The 25,673-nt window shown below is 34.5% G+C and overlaps 1 protein-coding gene across 1 annotated transcript in view; it reads right to left on the reverse strand.

Annotated features, from left to right (window-relative positions):
• Pi4KIIIalpha (phosphatidylinositol 4-kinase III alpha) overlaps nucleotides 1–25,673 on the reverse strand; it is a 192,915-nt gene that overhangs the window by 75,692 nt on the left and 91,550 nt on the right. The window contains exons 14-17 of the mRNA XM_089086118.1: nucleotides 18,918–19,296; nucleotides 16,809–16,982; nucleotides 10,303–10,468; nucleotides 8,125–8,325 (exon numbers count right to left, since the gene is read on the reverse strand). Coding sequence (XP_088942244.1) covers nucleotides 8,125–8,325; nucleotides 10,303–10,468; nucleotides 16,809–16,982; nucleotides 18,918–19,296 — 920 coding nt within the window. The remainder of the gene's footprint in view (nucleotides 1–8,124; nucleotides 8,326–10,302; nucleotides 10,469–16,808; nucleotides 16,983–18,917; nucleotides 19,297–25,673) is intronic.

Below are 25,673 nucleotides of genomic sequence, written 5' to 3' on the forward strand. Positions count from 1 at the left end.
TAGGAATCAAAACTTGTTGTGTTAACTGGGTCTGGGTTCTGTGTCGACGCTAGTAATAGAATAGACCACTAAAGTTTGTGGTGGTAGATTAATGTAGCATACAGAAAGTGTAACTTTACTATGAGGAATCAAATCTTTATGACTTAACTGGGACTGATGTCGGCGTTAACGTTCATACTAGATTAGAAAACAATAGCTTTTTGGAATATATTACTATAACCGACAGATATGGTAGCTTTGTTTGTAGTACAGATTACGTTTAGCTTTTTCTAGTTCTGCGTTCTGCGTCAACGCTAGTACTTGACTAATAATATAATTCTGTTTGTAATCTTGACCTCTCGCCGAAATACATGTCAAAATAGTTATTAGGAAAGAATACTTGGTGAGTTAACTAGGTAGGGGTTTTTTGTCGACTATAGTTCGATACTTTTCCGTAAATTTTGTGTGCAAGCTATAAATGTCGACATAATTAATTTAAAATTTGCTCATGGTACACACAAATTGTTGAGTTAACTATTTCTGGAGCCGGCGTTGACTCTAGTACAACATTATACCACAACAGCTTGTGGGAAAATGTTAATTTAAAAGACATATAGTTTAACTTTGTTGTTAGTAAACAAAACTTGTTGTGTTAACTAGTTCTGGGTTAAGTGTCGACGCTAATACAAGAATAGTCCACTAAAGTATTTGGGAATAGAGTACTGTAACAGAAAGAAAGGGTAAATTTGAATTAGGAATCAAAACTTGTTGACTTAACTGGTTCTAGATTTGGCGTCAACGCTAGAATAGACAATAACATTAAAGATGTAGGGAATAGACTAAAGTAAACGACAGAAAGGGTAACTTGTAATTAGGAATCAAAACTTGTTGTGTTAACTGGTTCTGGGTTCGATGACTACTATAGTTCTAGACTAGTACATAATATTTTTTTGGAAGATATTAGTGAAACAGAAAGAAGGTTTAACGCGTAAATGAGGACTCAATACATGTTGAGTTAACTGGTCCTATATTTATTTTTGACGCTAGTGATAGATTAGACAACTATCGTTGTCTGGAAAAGATAAAAGTAACAGACAGAAAGGGTACATGATTATGTAATTCAGTAAAGCTGGTGTGCTAACTGTGTATGGGTTTTGTGTTGACGCGCGTACGAGACTATACAACTCTTTATTGAGTGAAAAGATTTGAGTAAACGACAGTAAGTTTCACTCTGGAATTCGTACTCACTTCGAGCTGACTTAACTGGTTCTATAGTTGGTGACGACGATCGTCCAAGATGATAAAGCTCTAGCTGTTGGAAAAATAATTAAGTAGACGACATAAATTGTCAATGTTTTATTTGTACACAAAACTTTGTTTGTAATCTGGTTATGTGGTCTGTTTTACAGAGAGTACAAGAATATAAAATAGAATTTTTTGTTAATATACTAAAGAAAAAGTCGGAAGGGTTTGCTTTGCAATTAGTAATCTAGAAGTTTAGAGTTATCTGGGAGTAGAGTCGCTGTCTACGCAAGGACTAGATCATACCACTCAAGTATTTTGGACTAGATTACTGTAACCGAAAGAAAGGGTAACTTTTTGAATTATGAATGAAAACTTTTTGTGTTAACTGGTTCTGGGTTCGGCGTCGACTCTATTAATAGAATAGAAAACATAAGTTTGTTGTAATAGAGTAATTTAGACGACATATAGGGTATATGTTCTAGTATTTATCATCTCTGGGTGTGTGTTCTGGTTCTGAATTTTGTGACGTCGCGCATACTATAATAGTAAATTAAAGTATTTGGGAATAGAGTACTGTAACCGAAAGACGGTTTAACATTTGAATTAGGAATCACAACTTCTTGTCCGTACTGGTACTAGGGTTGGTGGAGACGCGTGGACTCTATTAGACAACTAACTATGTATTTGATAGGTCTCTCTAACAGAAAGACCGTGTAAATATGTTAATAATAAACAAAAAGTTTTTAGTGAACTAGGTCTGTTTTCTGTGTTGACTCGAGTTCTAGAATTGACATAAACTTATTGTGGTGAGAGATTTATGCTACAGAAATATATTGTAAATGTTTTATAAGGAAAGGATACTAGTTGTCTTAACTGGTTCTGAGTTCTGCTTAGACGCGAGTACAATTTAAGTCAATAGAAGAAGATTGGGAAAGATTTCTGTAGCCGAAATAAAGTGTAACTTATTTATAAGGACACACTACTTGTAGTGTTAACTGGTTCTGGGTTCTGTGTCAACGCGAGTACAAGATGATTAAAAAGTACCATATGTGAATCGAGAACTGTAACAAATATAAAGTGTATATGTGCAATGAGGAAACAAAACTTTTTTTGGTAACTAGTTCTGGGTTCGGTGTCAACGCTCGTACTAGAATAGGTAACTGTGTAATTATTAATCAATAACTGTTGATTTAACTGGTTCTTTGTTTGGTGTTGACTCTAGTTATATAATATTCCTCATAAGTATTTGGGAATAGAGTACTGTAACCGAAAGAAAGGTTAACGTATCTATGAGTCAACATATATAGGTTAGGTAAATGTTTCTGAGTCCGCCTTCGTCGCTAGGACTACATTATAACACACTATTTTTAGGTAAAATATTACTCTAAGCGACCGAAAGGTAAAATTATCTAGTAGTAATCAAAAATTTTTGTTTTAGCGGTTTCTGTGTTAATCGTCAACGCTAGTACTAGACTAGACCAATAAATTAGATTGGGATAGATTCCTGTAGCAAAAAGAAAGGGTAACTTTGTAATTAGGAATCAAAACTTTTTTTCTTTTCTGGGTCTGTGTTCTGCGTAGTATATAGTAATATACGTTTAATCTGAAGTAGTTTTTATTTTATGAATTGAACCGTTATTAATTGTAAGTTTTGTATAATTACACGCAACCGTATTTTGTCACGATTTCGGGGGTCTGCGTAAACGCTAAGACAAGAATATAAAACAAAAGTATTTGGGAATAGAGTACTGTAACCGAAAGAAAGGGTAAATTTGCAATTATGAATGAATACTATTTGTCTTGACTGGTTATGTGGTCGGTGTCGAAGCTAGTACAAGAAATGAAAATACTATTTGTTGGTACAATATAACTCTAAAAGACCGAAATGGTAAATGATTAATTAGGAAACAATACTATTTGTGTTAAAGGGTTCTGTGTTCGGTGTCAACGCTAGTACTAGACAAGTCCAATGAACTTATTGGTGGTACATAAGTTTAGCCAAAATATAAGTTAAAAAAGCTATTAGGAAAGAAAACTTTTATTGTTCACTAGTTCTGGGTTCGGCGTCAACGCTAATACTAGAATTGACAATATAAGTTTATGTGGATATATTCATGTAGCATAACGAAAGGGTCAAATAGTACTTATGACTGAAATGTTTTTGCGTTACCTAGTTCTGTGTTCTGCGTCGACGCTAATAATAGAATATTAAACTGAAGTTTTTGGTGCTAGAGTAATGTAACCGAAAGAAAGGGTAACTTTGGTAATTATGAATCTAAACTTGTTGAGTTAACTGGTTCTGGGTTCGGTGTAGTCTCGAGTTATAGAATATAAAACTCAAGTTTTTGGGAATAGAGTACTGTAACCGAAAGACGTGGTAACTTTTCAAATCGGAATCATAACTTGTTGAGTTAACTGTTTCTATGTCTGGTGTCGAAGATAGTTAATTAATTTTCAATTATCTCTTTTTTGACTAGATAACAGTAAACGTAGGTAAAGGTCGCTTTTCCAGTCGGACACAAATCTTGTTGACTTAACTGTCACTATGATCAGTGTTAACGCAAGTACTATAATATACCACAAAATATTTGGGGACTAGAGTACTGTAACAGAAAGAAAGACAAGATTGGGTAACTGTCTGAGGTAACTGTAGGAATCAACACTTGTTGTGTTAACTGGTTCTGGGGTCGGCGTCAACGCTAGTAATAGAATAGCCCACTACAGTTTTTGTGAATAGATTACTATAGCAGATATATAGTTTATCTTTTCAATTAGGTCACAATTACTGTTGTGTGGTCTGTGTCAGGTGGCGGTGTCGACGAGAGTACGATTATATAAAATGAAAGTATTTGGGAATAGAGTACTGTAACCGAAAGAAATTGTAAAATTTCTAGTCGTACACTAAACTTACTGACTACAATGGCAATGTATTCGCTGTCGAAGATCGTGCTATAATATACCACTAAAGTTTTTGGGAAAATAGTACTGTAAACGTATTTTTTTGTATATTTGCAAGAATTACACAAATAGATTTGAGTTAACTGGGTCGAGATTTGGTTTCGACGAAAATACGAGAATATAAATTTATTTATATATGTACTATAGTACTGTTAACGAAAGTAAGGGTTACTTGTGTCTTATGAATCAATATTAGTTGAGTGACCTGGTCATATAGTTGGTGTCAACGCACGTGCGAGATTATACAATACAATTTTTTGGTAATCGAGTAATCTAGCCAACCGTTCGGTTATCTGATTAATTATTACACCAAACATTTTGTGGAAACTGTGTATGGAGTCGTTTTCGTAGCGAATACAATTCTATTACGTAGAAGTATTTGGGAATAGAGTACTGTAACCGAAAGAAGTGGTCACCTATGAATTAGTCAATAAATATAATTGACGGAACTAGTTCTAGAGTTGGTTTCGACGCTAGGATAAGAACAGATCGTTAAAGTTTTTGTGAATAGAATACTCTAACCGAAAGGGTAACTTGAATTAGAATCAAACTTGTTGTGTTAACTGGTTCTGGGTTCGGCGTCGACTCTAGTAATATAATAGTCCACTAAAGTTTTTGGGAATAGATTACTGTAGCTTATAGATAGTTTAAATTTTCATTTATTAATCTAAACGTGTTTAGGTTAATGGGAAGGTTGCCGCCTAAGATGGTAATACAAGTCTTGTATACAAACGTTTTTGTGAACTTATAACAGAAACCGATATTCAATGTAATGTGTGTATTATGACACAAATTTATGTTACTGAAAGTGTTCGGGATTTGTTGTCGCCGATAGTCCTATTACAGACAACAAACTTTATAGTGACTATATTAATGAAAACGAAAGACAGGGACGCGTGGGTATTATACAACACACTCAGTTGAGTTAAAAGTGTATATGGTTGGCGTCGTCGCTCGTAAAATAATATTCAACAGTCGTTTTTGTTGATCTAGTTAACTCAACGACAGAAAGTGTATATGATTTAGGAGGAATCGAATAGTTTTGCGATCTATATGTCTTTGGTCGTTTTTGACGATAATAAACGAACATAAATTTGAAGTATTTGGGAATAGAGTACTGTAACCGAAAGACGTGTAAACATTTGAGTGAGGTCACAATACGAGTCTTCTGAACTGTTTCGATGTCTGGCGACATATAACGGACACGTTTATACATCTCTATTTTTAGGTACAAGATTTATGTAGAAGTCCTAAAGGGTCTATGATAATATATTACAGAAAACTTGTGGAGTTAACGGGTTCTGGGTTCTGCGTAAACTTTATTACAAGAATTGACAAAAAAAGCTGTTGGGAATAGATCACAGTAACAGAAATAAAGTAAAAAATTTTTATTATTAAACTTCTAGTGGTGAGTTAATTGGGTGGGGGCTTGGTGTCGACGATTGTACTTGCCTATACCATAAAAGTATTTGGGAATAGAGTACTGTAACCGAAAGAAGTTGGAGATTTTGTTAGAGGCCTCAAAACGTGGTTAGCTAAATGTTAATATAGTTGGCTTCGTCGATCGGTAAAGAATAGACAACAATAGTATTTGGGAATAGAGTACTGTAACCGAAAGAAATTGTCACATATAAATTAGGACACTAAAATTGTCGACTAAACGGGTTATATAGGTGGCGTCAACGATAGTGCTATAACATACATCACCATTTGGTGGGGATTGTTCAAAGTAACATTTATTATTTGTACAAGTGCAAGTATTAAACCCATATTTTTGTGTTAACTGGTTCTGGGTGCTGCGTCAACTATAGTACTAGAAATTACCAATATATCAGTTTGGAATATATACGTATAGACTATCTAAAGTGTAGATTAGTTATTAGGAATGCAAAAGTTGTGCGTTCACTAGGTCTGTGTTCGGTGTAAACGCTAGTACTACAAATGTCCAAAAAATTATTTGGGGATAGAGTACTGGCGCAGAAAGATAGTTATACTTTGTTATTAGTACTCAAAAATTGTTGTGTTATCTGGTTCGGTGTTCGGTGTCGACTCGAGTACTATAATAGAAAATTGAAGCTGTTTTGAATACATTAAAATGACATAAATACAGGTTAAATTAGCTATTAGGAAACAAATCTTTTTGCCTTGACGGGTTCTGGGTTCTGCGTAAACTCGAGTACGAGAATATTAAACTGAATTTGTTTTGAAAAGAGTTATCAAGCAGACAGTAATTTTATATGAGTAATTAGGAAACAAAACGTTTTGTCTTAACTGTTTCTAGTTTCTGCTTCGACGATAGTACTAGAATATACAATTATAGTTTTTTTGTCTAGAGTACTCTAGAAAAATGAAGTTATAAATCTTGTCTTAGGAATCAAAACTTGTTGTGTTAACTGGTTCTGGGTTTGGTGTTGACGTTAGGAATTGAATAGTCCACTAAAGTATTTAGGAATAGAGAACCATAATCAAAAGGAAGGGTAACTTTGTAGTCACGAATTGTAACTTGTTGTAGCTATATGGTTCTTTTTTAAGATTAAACGTTTTGTAGAACGTCCTTTGACACTAATTTTTTTTTCAAATAGTTTATTATTCTTTTTTTATGAAAATTCAACACAATTGTATTTATTTCATCCTTTTTGAAGATAGTTTTCAATAGTTAATAGTTTAGAGAAACTTCTAGAGCTCAAATGATTGCCAGAATATACGACAGCTCCACGCTAAACGAGCTGCGTTTTTTTCCTTCCCACAAAATTGTCCATCCTGAACTACGAACTACAAATGAAATTACGAAATCGAATAAAACATAAAGAATGTGCTTTGCACACTAAAAGTAGAGGCACAAGATTCAGTAAAAAAAAAAAAAAAAAAAAAAAAAAAAAAATTCAAGAGGTTAATCTCCAATCTACACAAGCAGCCATGGATCATATATGTGCCAATATGAGAAAGGCTTCTGCTTTTTCATTTTTTACCTGCTTAATTTTACCTGTTATATTAAAATTTATGATTCAAATTATAAACTTAAGTTCCTTAAGGCCTATTCATAATAAGAGTTAGGCAACGCCATCGCTTAGCTAGTGCTGATATTCGGTTTTAGCAATCATTTCTAAGACCTGGTAATTGTGGTAATATTTCTGAATAAGGCAAAATTATCTACACTTTACTAATAGCTAATACCTATGTTTTCTTTTCTTAATAATACGATATTTATTTGCTTTTTTTTTTAGATTTAAAACATTTAATAGAAAGTAATACATCGACATGGAATTTTCAAATACAAAATCATAGTAATTATTTTTATGAAAAATGTCGGTTGATTCATCCCGGAAATCTAATCAAAAATCAAAAAAGGAATTACTGAAGATTGTTCGTTGACCAATGATGATGGAATATTAAAGTATATTGTATCTTTTTTTTAAAGAAATTTTTATCTGAAGGCGGGCGAAAAAATTGAATGAGGGAATGATGATAGAATATTAAAGTATATTGAATTTCTTAAATCAATTTTTATTCGAAGGGGGAGGGGAAAAAAGAAAATAAGAGATTTTTGATTGCGACTGTTATCCCTGTCGACTTCCAAATTTTTTTCCAGTCTGGATTTTTTTTTGTCACAAAATAACTAAACAGAAGGACCTTGAATTTATTCTTCTTCCTCTATATTAATTGATTAAACTGGAGCCACTAATTATTTTACTTTGATTTGTCTCTTTATTTTAGTTAGATTTTATTCTAACTTAATATACCAACGGGAAAAAGTAAGAATTGGAAGGATAATTCGTCTATAATTATGTTTCTTACTATATAGCAAATGCTTCTTTCAGCGTGATATTTTTTTCTATTCGATACAATTTCAATCCTAGTATGTTTTTGTCTTTCATCTTCTTCTAATTTTTTGTTTTTCGTTTTCTTTCCCTGTCCCTATGTTTAAGAACATAAGATACTCACAGAAACCGCTGAGGCATAGGAGCCTTTGTATTCTTGGATGGATTCAATAATAATAGAGAGACCACAGTGGTCATAGACAGAAGTGGAATTGCCACTCTCGAGCCAATACTGTTGAAGATGTGAACGAGTTGTGTTCGGTGCCCAGCTCAAAGCAACCTTCAGAATGCCTTTGATACGATCGGCGTAATCATAAACAATATTCTGAAAGAAATGAAGATGTAGCTTAAAACTCGAAAAACGGATACATAACTTTATTTAGGCTTTAAAACTATTCAGAGGTTTGCTAATGGAATCAATATTAGTGGTTGTGTGAAGATCTCGTGGATATTTTCTTTTTTCACCTTAACTGACAATGACATTTTACGTACATTCAACACGGTATTTCATTTATTTTTGCTAGCGGGAACGAAAAAACTTCACAAACAATGCTTCCACATCTAAACGCATAATAAGTGAAAGAAGGGAGAGGGAGATAGAGAGAGAGAAAAAAGACATAGAAAAAGACAGAGAAGGAGGAAGAGAGAAAGGAAGAGGGAGAGAGAGAGCACCTATTCCTTGCTTAGAACATGATATAGAACGATTGTCAATTTCTATCTTGAGTTTGTGTTCGGAAAAGAAAGTATAAAGCAATAGATTGTGGTAGGATTTTGCCAAAAGAAATCCTTAACAAGCTAGAAGCTTGTTAGAACAAGCTAGAAGTAAAACGGTTGTTAACAGAACCGTAGCAACCACAGCAGTTGTTCACAAATTCATTTTTTTTTTTACGCCAAAAAACTTTGTACGTTACGCAATAGCTGATATCCAATGTAATTTTTTCTATACTATCTGCAGGTGGCAATGAAACAATTCAAAAGTCAATGTTGCTTTGTATAAAACATAACAGCGACTCTGACTTATATACTACTGCTAAAAAGCAAATAATTTTTATCGCCTACTGAATAATTTATCGTACAAAGAGTAGACGCTACGGCGAAGTTGGCATAGCAAATTTGATACCAAAAATGAAATCTGATTGTTAGATTGAAACTTGCACAGCCATATATATTTGAAAAATATACAGAAAACTGAGAATTCAGTCATTGATGAAATAAGCCACCATTATTTGGTTGTCTTTGGTACTTTAAGATCCAGAGTTACGCCCCAGAAAAGAACGATACTTTTTTTTAACCTTGAAGCAGTTAAATTTTATTAGGTGTTCAATTTAAAAGTATTTGCAATTGATACCATTCAGTAGTAAAATTATCCACATCCCAGACACACACTGAAAAACATAGCGACTAACTTGTAAAAATCATGTGATTTATAAGAATTTCGTTCATTTTTCTTGCTTAAAATTTCAAAAAGAAGAACTAATTAGATGGATGTTAACCTTTGGATCATTTCACCGAATTAAAGCTTAAAGTTTCGCGCAGTAGAACTAATAAGGTTTGAAAAAGGCGGGATTATTTGTCTCCCCAGAAGCAATATTTCCTTAATTAATGGAATTTCTGGCGGATTTTTTTTTTTTGCCAGCGAATAAGCGGGAAGTAATCCCACTTGTTCTGTTTGGCAAAATCATTAAGAGTAATTTATCCAAAAACGATAGCTCGTAGCTCATTTTTCCTGAAAAAGAGTGCCAATCTCGAGTTGAATCAAGGCCAGACAATAATGTAAACTTTCGACAAATAAAACACGTTGATGTGAAAAAGAAAAAATTGTTCCTTCAGGACCGTAATACAACAAAAGAATGCCCAAAAATTTCTTTTTTTTAAAGCAACATAGCTAGTCCTTTTACAATAGTGAACTTGGGTTATTAAAACAAAAAATCTAGATAATGGAATAAAAATAAAGAGACAAAGAATCCAGAGTATACATGGAAATTAATTTTTGAAACCATTAAAAAAACTTCTCAAAGAAAGGTAAGCAGCATTATCAAAATCTAAAATGATCAAAAACTTAAAAATAAACAGTCAAACTTAACAATAACAGAAACTGCTATTGCTAACTACTCACTGCGGCACCAAGCCACCTTAGGCCGGCACAGCTGCGCACGCTCCTCTTCTGTCCCAACCTATTCAACGGTTCTCTATCCTTAAAAGGCAATTTGCTATTCTAAACTATGGGCGTGGGTTAATATTCATTCATTGATCTATCCTAAAAGGCATGTTTACAAGTCAAAAGTAACCGAAGACTCCCTACCTCTCTACCATCCAATGTGTCAGGCAGTAATATTGATTTCCGCATGCCAGGGACTTGAATCTTTGTAGGCCCTTCATTGGGATCCAAATCCAAAGTTTTTGATAACATCTGAAGAATGTCTAGCATGGTTCTTAACACGTTTCCATTCCACAAAACTTGAGGAAACCTTAGAAAAAATCAACATTATTCATTTTATTTTTCTAGGGGGAGGGAAGGTTTTTCAACAAATACTTGACATTTTGAAAACCAAAATATTTCATGGTACCTCAAGCATGTCTTGCCTAGTTCTCACAACATGTTTTCGTACCACTAAACGGGGTAAAAAACATCATTCCTTTCACTGTGTTGCAGGAACAAAACTTAGGTTTGTCCTTTTTTTTTCCAGTCCATCGATTTCAGCTTCTTGCAAGAGAGTGGTAAGGGTCTAACCTCCGCAGTTTTTGCGGAGGTAGGCAGGTACCAGCTTCAAATCAAAATGGGATTAAAATCAAAAAGTGCTTTAGGTATATGACGGTTACCTGACCCAATCGCCAAAAAAATTGAGTTTTTCCCTTTGCTTGTAAGTAATGACATTAGAAAAATGGGCCGGTGCAAGGAGATCAACTTTTGAACCATAACATGCAGTTTTTTTTCAACGCTGATCGGGTAAGGTAAGTTAAATCTTTAACACAATAGCAATAACAAAATTTCTATTTTAGCTAAAATAGAGCAGAGCTCGATGTGTTAGTTTAATACATAGAACATAAAGATAAAATTAACGCTTCAAGGTAATACATCTTCAGGTAAAAATAACAACAGATCAAGAAAACAAGCAGAAAAAGGCAAAATAGAAAGAAGAAGACGAAAAAACTGAGAAAAAGAGTAGAGGCGCGAGTATAAGCTAAACTAAGATTAAAAATGAATCTTACATTCGTTAGTCCCCACATCTTGACAAGGAATAATCCTCAAACAATTTTTCTTTTTCTGAAGAACGATTCTTAGGAATGAGTTCAGCCAGGTTAAATTTATTTGTAAGATAAAGGATCTAGCACCTTAATGAAAATTGCCCTTTTCTGATTTAAGGAGAGGAAGATGAAGCTTCTTGGAGCGAACATGGGCAGACAAAACGGTAGCCCCAGCAATAACCTCATCATGAAAACCGTTTTCGGAGACTGAATGTAAAGAAATACATTGCTGTTTATAATTCTTTTAGTTGTTTGAGATCAGGAATATCCAGAAATAAAAAGAGGTATTGCTTGTTGATAGATGTTGTAATTTTGAAGGGCGAGGAGTAAGAGCAAAGAATTCTTACTGTTTTATTCTGGATTGTCTATAGGGACTGTAAGTGAACCACAAACGTGTTGAGGTAAATTATACGACAATTTTTAAGATAAGAGTCAGTAAGGGAACAATACAAGATTTTACGAATGGAAAATGGAAACAGGTGCTTTAATCTATAAAGGCATCAGAAGCACGAGCAAGTTTCAGGCGCAAATAATCAGAGTGTTTGCGAAAAGATAACATCTCATCTATAATGATCCCAAGGTACCTAAATGAGTCAGCCCTTTTTATCCTATTTTGGCCTAAGATTAGTTCCTCTAGTCTCATCTTATACAGTGCCTGCTTTAAGTGTCCAAATATCATGAGCTCAATTTTCGATAAGTTCGGAGCTAAATAGTTACAAGAGAACCACGCATTAAGGGAATTCACTGTTGTCATCAGGTTACCGACAATCAAGGAAGGAGTTTAAGCTTTTACTGTCACTGTAGTATCGTATGCAAAAACTACAGCTCAGGTATCATTAGGAGGTAAACATCTTGGTAAATCATTAATGTAAACCAGGAATAATAGGGGCCCTAGTAGAGATCTCTGAGGGCCACCGATATTATCTAGAGTGCTAGGGCCTGAAACGTGATCATTTGCATCCTCATGAAATTTGTAGCCATGCAAGTAAGGTCTTAATAATTCAAGTCCATTAACTTTAATTCCTGCATTATTAATTTTTTTCAAGTAGGATTCTGTGATTTATCGTGTCAAATGCCTTCTTTATCTCATTGAGAAGAGTAGAAACTTTATTTTATCATTTAGAGGATCATTAACACATAGTAAAAGTGCAGCAGTAGCTTGTTCAGTTAAATGCCCAGAACAGAAGCCAAATTGACTCTTTTTATTTTGAATTTACTATTTTTATTCTTTTTATTTTACTCTTTTTTTATTTATTTTTTTATTTTATCAAAATATTGGAAGGACTCGGGTAACTTTGCAGATTTCTGGGAATATCCCAAATAGTAGGGCAATGGAGCAGAAATTACACTAAAGAAGTTACACTAACTTACATTGGATAAAACCACTAGACTTTTACAGTAGGTTTTAGACTTTTACAGTGAGAGAAGGAAGCGATACCCAAGCTCTTGTTTGTAGTGAATTTTGTTCGTTTCAAGCTTGATTTGCATATTCAATTTAATTTTCACTCGTTTTAAGATTTATTTATTTATTTATATTAGTATCTATTGTATTTTTGTTTGCATTAATTGTTTATTTAATTTCTGTTCATTTTGGGTTTCATTTATACTTCAATAGTAAAATATTTTTTTCGTTTTAAGCTTAATTAAATTGCATGTTCAATTTAAGCATTACTCACTTTAAGATTTATTTATTTATTTATATTATTACTTGTTGTATGTTTTTTTGCTATGATTGCTTATTTAATTTCTGTTCATTATGGGTTTCATTTATTCTTTAATAGTAATTTCTGGTCGTTTTGAGTTTGAATTTTAACAGTATTTGAATCTGCTGATCTTAAGTTTAAAATGGCCTGTACTTTTCTTTTAAAAAACTTCTTTTTTGCAAAGTTTTTTTTTAGTTTTTTTTTGTTCGTTTTTGTTTGCAAAAAAGTTTCAAGTTTTTAAAAATTCCTTATTTCAAAGTCAAACTTTTTTTCAACATTAAATTTTCATAAAAGTATCAAAACTAGCATCAAAGTAACAACATCAAAGTAAAAAAAGAAAAAAAAGAAAAAAGAAAAAAAAGAAAGCATGAAAGCAAACAAGGTATCAAAGTAATAATAAGCAGCTTGCATAACTTACAGCACTTGCACAAAAAGTTATTGAATATTAGTAGCATACTTATAGTATACGATTCTGAAATGAACATATTACTTTTTGCAGACGATACACTTCTTTTTCTAGCATGTGAAAATCTACCTTCTTTGTTTGCAAAAATTGAAACAGCTCCAACTGAATTTGTCTCATCGGCTGATTCGAACTATTTAACACTGAATTGCAGTAAGACAAATTATGTATTATTTTCTAGAATATTGTAAAAAAAAAAACAGATCTAAAATTAAAAGTAGCTGATAATATTATAAATAAAGTAAAAACCAGTGGATATCTTGGATTTGTAGTTGATGAGAATCTTTCATGGAAAGAACATGCAAAATTAGTAGGTAATAAACTTCCAAGGTCCCTTGGAGTCATCCGTCGTCTTAAATTTCGTTTCCCTAGCAAAATCCTGAAAATGATTTATCATTCTATTTTTCATCCCCATTTGTCTTACGGCTGCTCCATATGGGCAAGTAACTTAATTTCTTGTTATAAAAGAGTTTAAATATTCCAAAATAATTAAGTTCAAATTATATCACCTGTTCAACACACAAATGACATCAGTCTTCATTTAAAATTTACCAAGATATTTGATGTATCCATGATTCGAGATTTCCAGATTGCAAATTTCTGTTTCAAGTCTTTCAATCACCTTCTCCTATTTTCATCTCAAAATTTGTCTACGTTAAATCAAGATTTTCACACTTACGACACACGGCATTCTTGGACATAGTCCAAGAAGCGCCCTCTACGCAAAGAGCTTCTTTTTTAATTTTATTTTTGCACCGACTATTTGGAATTCATTCCCTTTAGACATCCGGAATTCAAAGAATCTTATATCCTTTAAGCGAGCAGTGAAGGGTCATTACAGAAAAAGTGTTCAGCGATGTCCTCCTCCGGGTTTGTTTTTTCTCCCCGTTTTAATTTTCCCTTTTTTTCTCGTTCCCTATTACTTTCTCTCTCTTCTTTTTTACCTTTAAAGTTGAAACCATAGGTTGATTTATTTATTGGATTACTTATCTTCTCTTTTTTTCTTCTTGATGCGTTCAGTTAATTTGTTGTTTCTGTTTGTTTTTAATTAATATTATTAATGTCCTGCCCTAGCCAAGCATATAGTTTGGGCTTCCCTGGCAGGAATGTTATGTAAGTTATGTATTTTGTTTTAAATATAGATAAATGAAAAAAATGAAATGAAACTGGTTCAAACAAGATTAAACTGAAAGTTTTAATCCGTCCATTTTAGTATCTTTTGTAACTAGCCTTTTCTGTTCATGATTTATGTTGAGTTTATCGTTTTTACGGAAAGTAATCGACATTAATGAATAAAATCAAGCTGGGTTTTAGATATAAGTGTCAATTTATCAACATTTTATTTGTTTTCGATACATTTAAGGGTACATATTTATATACAATTATTGTTCATCCAGCTGTAAAGTCTATATTTTGTTTCCGATATATTAACAAAAAAAAATCCAAAAGGTAAATATGAGATATGAAATTTTCCAACCACCCTCTTAGTTTAAAGGTAAAAAAAATAAAACTTATAGGAGAAATTTGATATATAAGTAATAATTTAAGAAAACTGACGATTGATAGCTGGACTAACAAAGCGAAATAAAAAATACAAACAGCACTCGTTTATTTGATAGTTTTTAAGAAGAAAAGTATTAAATTAATACATTTCAATATCCGATAGCTTGGGGAACAGGATGAACATGTAAAGGAGAAATTATATATTTTCGGAACTAATTCCAAAGGAGATCTAATTTGGAAATGATTCTTAGAACTTTTAGCCATTCCCCAGCAATCTCCAAGAAAGAAATTATTATTAGAGTCAGCCATGTTTCTGTTATAGTCAGCATTTGAAAAACATTTTTATTAGTTTTGATACAAATTGGAATCTCAATTTTAAACCGTAAGTGCTCCTAATCCCCACGGCACAGGCTCTCTAAATCAGCTGGGAGACAGTATTTTGTCTTATACATACTTATCATTCACCACACAACCCAACCCCATGCCATTACTGTACAACAACTTCCCCAAATTTATGAATCTTTCTTCTAATTTCTCAAGAAAAGGAGGGAACTGTACTAATTGAAGTAACGTATCACAATCACTGGCAGTACAACATTTAAAAAACAATGCCAAAAGTCATAAACATCATTAGAACAAACTCCCTTCTTTGGTAAAATTTGGTAAAATTATAATTAAATACAAACCAAACAACAATAAAAGGAAGAAAAAAGAATAGAGGCTCATAAGTCGAATGCAATGACAATGAAACATCTTCTCCTATTCAACTCATAACTAGGACTACAAAATATCAAACCAAAAGCAGTCAATGATAGTAACAACAGCAAAAACATACAAATATCTCACCATATCACAACCAAAACTCAACAGTTAATAACGAACTGGTTAGCATTGTCCGCAGAAGGCACTCAAGTTGACATGCCTTATTCCGGCATTACGACATAAGGCAGCTTCAAAACTTTTATTTATCTGTATTGACAAAAAAAAAATAAATAATAAGCCAGGATTTCTCAAAATGACTTAGCATAAATATACATACTTCTAACATTGTCTGAACAGTGTTTCTTTTTTTTATTTTATAACAAAGTTCAAGTCACCAGGCTACTAAAATTTTTGGGCGTGATGCACCCACTAGTTAATTAATTACCTAGGTTTTCTCCCTGGAGTTGCATTTATTGATTTTCATATTATGCGAATTAACAGATAACTTTTCAGGGATAACATTTCCTCAGGGACCATTCCAAATAGAAGTACAGCATCTTACAAGGCTGTTCTTCAAATACCCAGTGTAAGGTGTCTCTCCTTGTAGGTAATCTGATCGTCTCATGTTTTTGCGTGTTTGCCAAATTGAATTGGAAAATGGCAGCACAAGGAGAAAAAACACGTCAGTCGAAAAAAAAACCTTTTGTAGACCTAGGGACAAACGTGAGTCGGGATTTCTAAGAATAATGTAACAAGACAATACTTACTTTTACCCTTGGATGACTGAAATGCAAAATGGAGAAACTGACAAACTGGCGCTTTTCATTTTGCAAAAAAAAAAAAAACAGAGACGGATTAAATCACAGATAATAGAAAAAAAATCACAGAGGCTGTTTAGAATATATCAACACTATGTAGAGAAGCTCAGCCAGGTTCAAGTACAGAATACACTTATGGTTTTATCTCTCATCTTGTTTATTATTTATTTAATTACCGAATATTACTTGCTATTTTTATTACTACTTATTTTATTTCTTATTATCCCTTATTCTGATTTTTGTTTCCAAAACCAAAACAGTTTACATTTTCCAGGAGGACCCGTGCATACATGAACAAATGTCCTTGGCCATTAGCCAAATTGCAAAACACAAAAAAATAGAACACAAAACTAAATAAAAAAATCAGACTTACTTGCTCACAAGCGTTGATAGATACCGATCAGCAACCTTTCTCACATGATCATTAGGATGATTAAAATACAGCAAGAGAAACTGGGCGTGGTTTTCAAGCTCCTTCCCTGTCTCTACCGTTTTAGGTCTTGAGGCCATCACGTCCAAAAACTCGGAAAATATTTTCTCACCAACACTGAAAGAAATATATATTTAGGAATGATCACGCTCAACAAACCTGGTAGGAATGCAGATCTATAGCTTCTTTTAGAACGGGGGAGGGCGGGAGGGTAATGAACCAAATCAAAATATAAGCGCAATAAAATTAAGCGCAGAAAACAGCTACGAAGGACAGAGGCCCAACTGATCTGCATACCACGGAGGGATGGTAAAACTAACTAGCGGTGGCAGTTATGAACAGCAGTAGAAACAAGGAGACATCTGGAAGAAAAAAATTTGCCTGCTGGAAATTTCATATTTGCTAGATGTTAAGCTGGAAAAGATAGTGTGGGAGAAGAGAGTTCGACAGCAGGCCAATAAGAGCTAGGAGATGATCAGAAAACCAAGACCAAAAACTACTTCTTTTTCTACAGAAACCTACCAGGAATAGTGGTAGTTTACATAATTTAGGGCCATTTGCCCCGTGGGATGTTAGTTACGTCAACCCCGGAGGCATACTCGATAGACCTTCTAAAGTTTCCGAACAAAATGCCTATCTCAAGACTTTGATCCGACCTCATGGGGATTAGGGGGAGGACCGGGTAGCAGAAAAGGCATATGAGGGAGGCTGGTTTCTCTCCAATCACTTTCGGCTCTTAAAAAGGGCCCTGGAGCTTTCATTGTGCAACCGAAGAGTTCCCTTTCTGGTTTCTAGGACCATTCTGTGCGAAATAGAAGACGAAAATTTTTTGACCGTTTTCTGGCCTTTCGTTGGGCCTCAGTTTTCCGAGAGCCACATTGTTTCCCCCTATTTCCTGCATAGGAGTTCAGTTAGCACAAGGACTTGAGGATTTAAGTTGCAATCCGACTCAAAAATAAGTTTTTTGGCTCTATAATTTATGGAGAAGAGGAAGTTGCCCAGGCAATTTGATGTGTACTCCTCTTGGGCAAAGAATTTACGGCTGCAAGTTCCAAACTGATCAAGGACAGATGTCTTTTGGACCATTTCAGGGCCCTCCAACTTCTCCCTACTTCTTGCAACGGAGTGTGTGATCCCTTTGACCTGGTGACCTATATCTAACAGTTGGCAATTTTCGGAAATTATTGCCCATGTCACAGGAGGTGTGCGTACCATGTCAGCTCCAAAGGAATGGAGAGGCTTAGGACTGGTGAGTAAGAAGACCAGTTGTTGTCCAATCACTTTTGATTCATAAAAGGAACCCTAAAAATTTCAATTTCAAGTTGAACGAGCTCCCTCTCAAGTTTCTTCGACACAATTTCCATACAAAGTGGCAGAAAAAAAATACAATATATATATATATATATATATATATATATATATATATATATATATATATATATATATATATATATATATATATATATATATATATATATATATATATATATATATATATATATATATATATATATATATATATATATGATAATGGTAATAAGCTTACCTAAGCTATGGATGTCAGGTATTGTGTTATCTTGGAACGATAATTTCGACAGGCACAGGTCCTGTCGAAATTATCGTTCCAAGATAACACAATACCTGACATCCATAGCTTAGTAAGCTTATTACCATTATCATGTACAAGAGTCAGGTTGGCCTCAGAGAATATAATATATAGAATATATAATATAGAGAATATATAATATAGAGAATATATATATATATATATATATATATATATATCTATATATATATATATATATATATATATATATATATATATATATATGTGTGTGTATATATATATATATATATATATATATATATATATATATATATATATATATATATATATATATATATATATATATATATATATATATATATATATATATATATATATATATATATATATATATATATATATATATATATATATATATATATATATATATATATATATATATATATATATATATATATATATATATATATACAGCACATTCTTACCTTGATACACACTTCCAAATCTGGCTTTTATCTTTCTGGATCGCAGGATCATTTATATAATCAAAAATATAGTAGAAATTCGGCTTATCAGAATGCTTCACTCTTAAAACCTCCAGCCAATAAACACACAAGAGATAAGTGCATTGTGCAAAGGTTAACTTTCCAATAATATTACTGACATCTTGCGGAGGGTTCCCAAGTAGATTGAGAATTTGATTTCGAAACTCCTGGACTTCAGTGCTTTGAACGCCATCTGTTCTAAGGGCTGCTGTATACTGAAGTTCTCTAAACTCAGATTTGAATGGAGTTTGTGAAATTAGTAAAGGTGATTTTACGGCTATTTCGCAGAGACCCTTGTGCCATTCATGAGGATATATACCTATAATAAGGAGAAAACCATAAAAACTCGAGTTAATAGACCTGAAAAAAGGGAATACAAGTTTGAGAGCGATGCGAGCAAAACTTGAAAACTTTATCTTTGTTGAAAACATGGTTGGGTATTTTCAAAAAGGTCTATATTCACATATCATAAGATAAAGTTTATTCACAACTAACAAAACATATAAACATTTTTTTTAGATTACGTATAAGGCAAAAGTAAAAATACAAGTTAGGGAAAAAGCATGAAAAATATATAATACATTCGCTAATTAAAATATAGACCTAAAAACGGGAAAAAGAGTTTGAAAGTAATTTGGGCCCAAACTGAAACATTTTATATTTGTTGAGAACATGGTTGGGCATGTTCAATTTGGTTTACACATACAAAATAAAAATTATTCGCAAATAATAAATCCTGCAAATATTTGTTGATTACCTACACGGCAAATCAGCCTGTAACTGAAGAAAAACACAAATAACAACATACTCAATGCATCACAATCCTACATATAAGGAAAAAAAACATGACAAAGAACCAGGAACAAATAAAAACAATTATACTAAAAAGATTTCTTTCTACACCCTGGGGATGTAAGGAGAAAACCTTACTCCAGTTTTATAAATCACATATAAGACCCCATATTGACTATGGGCTCATCGTCTATGGTGGATGTTCAAAGACCCAGATACAAAAAAATTAAACAATACAAAACGATATAATACGTCTCATATTTGGTCTTTGGAAATCCACAAGCACCAAGTTTCTGCTTATGGAGAGTGGCTTAACAACAGTAAGGAAGAAACGTAGCTTTCTCTTACAGGGTTCGGACAGGTCGGTTCGTTTCAAATTATAGGCTCTGTCCTATTTTTATAGGATTTCCCGGGCCAAAATATAGGCCAAATATAGGATTCGGAAGTCCTCGGAATCAGATCTGTGGTAGATGGCGTGGGATGCCTGGTCACATAAATTCGTCATTTCCCGAGTTTTTGCATTCATTTATTTTTTTTTTTATTTCAAATACAAACTGTACAAACAGTAGAAAACAGTAAAAAATCAGATACACATAGTGTGCCAACGATTGACTGATACATGTAAAATATTTCGAATCACTCTTGCTGCTTCTTGGGCTTCAATTTCGATATGAGGTCAGTTTTTCTCTTTGCAACAGGCTGCTTCATTCTCGCAGATTCCACCATCTGCTCTCCATCACTTGTCCTGGGCTTCACAGCTCCTTCGAGCAGAGAAACAGCTAGGGCAATGTCTATGGAACTCTTGAACTTGGCAGCCTTCTTCATTCTGTCGGTCGCTTCCTGAAGTAGAGTATCTGCTACTGTTCTCTTTTCTTACTCTGATGCTCTAAGTTTTTTCCTTTTTCTTTCCAGGTCTTCTATTTCTTTCTTTTTGTCGTGGACCTCCTGCAACTTCCGCTTGCTGTCCTCTTCGAAAGTTGCTTTCTTCTTCTCAGATAGCTCTTTTTTTTTCTTTTCTTCCAAATATTGTTGATACCGAGACCGTGCGGAACGTGCAAGATTCAACAGCTCTTTTGCAATAACAGACCGTTCTGGTTTTCCTCCATAAAGCCTCAACGTGGCATATACCATGAGTCTCGCATCTAGAACGCGTTCAGACATCACGGCCTGGTCTTCACCGAGAATACTACCAAAACGCGAGAACCCACGCTGAGCATCTGCGCTGCCATGCGACAACGTCTGCACCGCTTTGATAAGCTTGGAAGTTCCGGGAACTTGCTGTCCCCACGCTCATTCACCAGTCCAAAATAATAGCTCCAAAAATGATTCATCCGAGTAATGTCCTCACGGGGTCCAGTTTCCGCTTGCAAAACCAGCCACTCAGCCTGAGCGATATCTCAGCTTACTCCAATCACAATCTCGCGTGCCACAACCGCTATGTCTGCAATGCTTCTTGAATCCTTCATGTTGATCGGACTCGAACAGCGTAAAGCCTCTAGAAAAACATCTTTTTCCAGGGGACTTTTGTTCAAAATATGGCGAATACCCGCAATAAAATGTTTTCGCACATTGACTTAGAAAATGGCCTTGTCTTTCAGTGTTGCTTTCTGACCGAAAGCTCGTTCCACATTTTCTGAAACTATGGACTTTTCTGCTAATTTTTCAGCAAGGTTCAACATTTCTGGTGAGAAATTTTCAGTCTCGGTCACGAAATCTGGAGTAAAGACCCGTCCGCAAAGCGTCACAACTAGTCTTTTGATCTCTGAGTGCAGAACATCAATGAGAGGCTCTTCTTTCTGGAACAGTTGGGTGAAACGCATGAACAGTTCTGCTGAGGCTAGAACAAACTCGAGTTGAGCCTTCATCGTCGCACTTATGATATAAGCCACAATCTTCAGAAATTTGGGAGTGGACAGAAGATTCTTCAGTTTTTTCTCTCTCGGCACGAAGTTCAGGAAGTACTCTAAGATTGCCGGCCACTGCTGCACGATTCTAGCCAGGGCACGTCCGATCGTCAGCCAGCGGCTTGGGACATGCTTCATGAAAGCATTCTCTGGCAATCCCACTTTCTTTTGGCACTTTCGATAGTTTTCACAACTTGCAGGCCAGCCGTCAAAAAACGGATGCACAAGAATAACAAAGTTGGAACTTTCTTCTCCGAACACCTGAAGACCTTTCAAGAAAGCGTTATGAATTATATGGATGTTGCAAGAACCAATGTTCAACATTCCCTTTCCCGTCACTTTCTTTTTTTCGGCATTGAACTTGTTCCAAACGCTTTTGTTGACGTTTGGTCCGTCACTTCCAAGCGTAATCAGTTTTTCAAGTGGCAGCTGATTCTGCTAAATGGCTGACATAATCTTCCTATACAGGTCATCCCTTGTTGTCGGTGATCAGATACGTGAGTTTCTTCGCACATAGGGACATTCCGTCGGGGATCTTACCGAGAAAAATCGCATGGAAGGTTGCGACAATATGGTCTGAAGAGTTAGCAGACATGGAACTCTGTACCGTCTGAAGTGCCGATATTAACTCAGCTTTATAAGCGGCATCACGCTCACAAAACATGTTTGTACCAACTAATGGTTTATCCTTGATTGTTTCATCAGCTCGAGATTGTCCGGTCAGGTGAAGCTGTAGTGGATGTAGTTGAGCAGTAACTGCGGCTTTGTGTTCTGCAGATCGGACATTTTGGTTTAGCTGAGCAACCCCAGCTGTGCAACCCAGATTTTTCAAGCAGAGTTTGGAAAAGAACGAGTACTGGTCGTTCCCAGTCTTAAACTATTCGCCAATCTTTCTACCGCTGCAATCCGTCTTAGCAAGCCATAAACTACTGAACTTGGTAGGCCCCATACTTAATTACCAAGCATCACCTGCAAAATAGCATCCTGCGATTAAAAGGCCATAAAAAGAAAAATGTGGATATATCCGAAACTGGGACGTATTTGCATCAGCCTTTTATAGTGTTCAGCCAGAAAACGCATAAGTCGCAAGAACTCACAGTCTCATTAAGCAGAGACTGCTAAACTGTATACTGATCTTTGCTCATTTTGGACAGGCCCAACATGACAAAAAACAAAACAATAGGCTACTAAGTCAACACAACGGCATAGCCCAAGCAGAAGCAGCTTACTAATCCCAACACAAAGCATTAGTTAAGTTCAAACAGCTCAACAGTTGTAATTACTTATCAATCTATACCGAAGGACAGCACAGTCTACAAGCAGAGTCAAAAGCAAAGAAAAGCACATCTTGGCTTACTTAACGAGCAGTGAAAATTGCAAATCATGAGCAATGTCCTTGGTGCTCTTCAGCCGAAAATATAGGAATAATAGGATTTTAGCCAAAATATAGGCATTTTATAGGAGTGCATTAAAATATAGGAATTTATTGGAATTTATAGGCGAGTCCGAACCCTGCTCTTGATAAAACATCTTACAAAAATTGAATCAAATAGCTCACATACCCTACATAATTGGTTAAGAAATCAGCCATGTATAGAGGCATTGCAGATTAGCATGCCAATATTCAGAAGAAGTTCCCTGTACCCGCAAAGTCTATTGCACCTACTTTCCCCCAATCCCCTCCTTGGAATTGGTCAATCCCCATAATAAATGCTGATTTCTCAAAGTGGACTAAAGATTTAATCCCCATTGCTTTTGTTCAGAAAAAATTTGCTGAACTTAATACAATTACTTATAAAAACTATTTCCAAATATTTGTTGATGGGTCCAAAATGAATGACAAGGTAGCAAGTGGTGCCTTCCTTCCTCACCTGAAAATTGTAATGGGTGAGAGATTGTATAATAATGTATCTATAATGTCTCCAGAGTTAAATGCCATAATCATGGCATTAGAACACCTTATGGAAAATAAACCCTCGATTGCTAATTCAAATAATATTATAGTTTATTCTGACTCTTCATCAAGCCTTGAGTTGCTGTCTTCAGCTCATCAGTATAAGCTGGATATTGACACTTATCATTGTCTTAGTATTATAGATAATATTGCTTCAAGTGGCATAAGGACTTATCTTCAGTATATTCCTAGCCACTCTGGTATAAGTGGTAATCATCAGGTTGATGAAATGGCAAAAAATGCTATAAATATTGACCAGCCAAGTGGGAGATCAATCCCCATTAGAGATATTTACCAATGGAGACTATCAAATATTATGTTTAATAAGAAAAATCCTACTCTTTCCCCCTTTCCCAATAAGTATTTTTCTAAAATTTATCATAAAATTCGTTCTAGAACAAATGGACTAAACTTTCTTGCATTCTCACATCAATTTCCTGATTCAAGTGGTTCAGTTCCTTATTCCCCTCTTGACAGGTATTCTATCATGAATAATGGAACATTTGACCACTGCCTATTTGAATGTAATACGCTGACGTCTGCACAGCATACCTTGCATTGTAAATCGTTAAAGAGCTTCAAACACCTCAAAATCTCACTATCAGCCAAGATCCTAGCCGATTATACCTGCACATAGATTATAGAAATCAATATCTATCATCTTATATTTGAACTCCTTGAGTCGAAAGGTCTACTGAAAGATATCTGAGAATATATAATAAATAAGAGACAACCAAGCCAGTAGCTCTGTAGCCCATAGAGTGAAGCAAAAGGAAAAGGGAAAAATAGTATCAACTGAATAGCCCGCCTGCTGTGAAATAGAAGAAGAAGAAAAGGGAACGTCATCATCCAAAGACACAAATTTGCCAAAAATTACATGACATTGGAATAGAGGAATTGTGGCTGGATGTTTTATGATGAGTAGAGTCGGGGGCTTCTAATTAATGTTTTAAACTATATGTTTAGTTATTTAAAAAAAAGTATATATAGCAAGTTCCTTTTAAGTGAGCCCTTAAACAGCTCTCTCCAATGTTCTAGTTTCCCGCTAAACGGTGACGAAAAATAAAAAAGAACACTCAGTGCTACCCATACAAAAACGTGATATTCCCTGTTGTCCAAGGTGTGGGGAGGGGCTGTAACTTTCCTCTACAGGATTTTCGGCAATGGTTTTTCAACGGTCAGTTTTTATTTCGATCCAATGTCATTTTTGAGGGGTTTAGGCTATTTTTTTGAAGTTTTCATGATTTTGCTTTCAAAATAAAATGTTACTAATACGACTAATCGAAATAACAAAATACTAGCCTGGAGTTATACACACGCATCGGGGGGGGGGGTTGGTCTTTCTGTTGTGCAGGTAAACTGGAAGCAGCACTTGCAGTTGAAAAAATAAGAATTTCCTGAAGGTAAAGAAGCACGAATTGTTATTATTATATACTTTTTAGAAACATTTTAAAAGTTGGAGGGAGGATTTTTGATGACAGGCAACAAATGTCGCCCCCCCCCCTTTAAGTACGGCTCTTGATAGTAAAATTAAGGCACCCTGCCTTGAGAAGAGACTTTTCTATCAAAAGTTACGAAAAAGTTACGTTTTTAAGAGTTGGACGTTACAAAATTTTTTGGTCTGGTGGCAACCCTGTTCTTGGGATACTGCTGAGATGCCTTATTGGGAATTAGCATTAACACAGTGGATTTTGATTTAATCTTAAGGCAAAATTTATTTTTTAAACATAATGGGCAAATGGGAAGGTGGGCGTGGGAGGGGGATTAATTGCCCTCTAATCACTTTCGACTATTAAAAAGGGCATCAGCCCTTTCTATTTTCAATCGAATGGGCCCTTTTCGAAGTTCCCACGACAACTCCGTCGATACGAAGTGCCCTGGTCTAAACAACAACAACAACACAAAAAAAAAATAATACATTATACCCACATCGATCTTTACTATAAAAATGTCAAGCCTTCCAATCACTTTCGACCATTAAAAAGGACACTAGGCCTTTCGATTTCCAATCGAATGAGCCCTTTATGAAACGACAACACTTTCTAT

Source organism: Artemia sp. Qi Xiang Cuo, chromosome 3 (genome assembly GCF_049724085.1).
Source record: "Artemia sp. Qi Xiang Cuo chromosome 3, ASM4972408v1, whole genome shotgun sequence".
Taxonomy (NCBI): Eukaryota; Metazoa; Arthropoda; class Branchiopoda; order Anostraca; family Artemiidae; genus Artemia; species Artemia sp. Qi Xiang Cuo.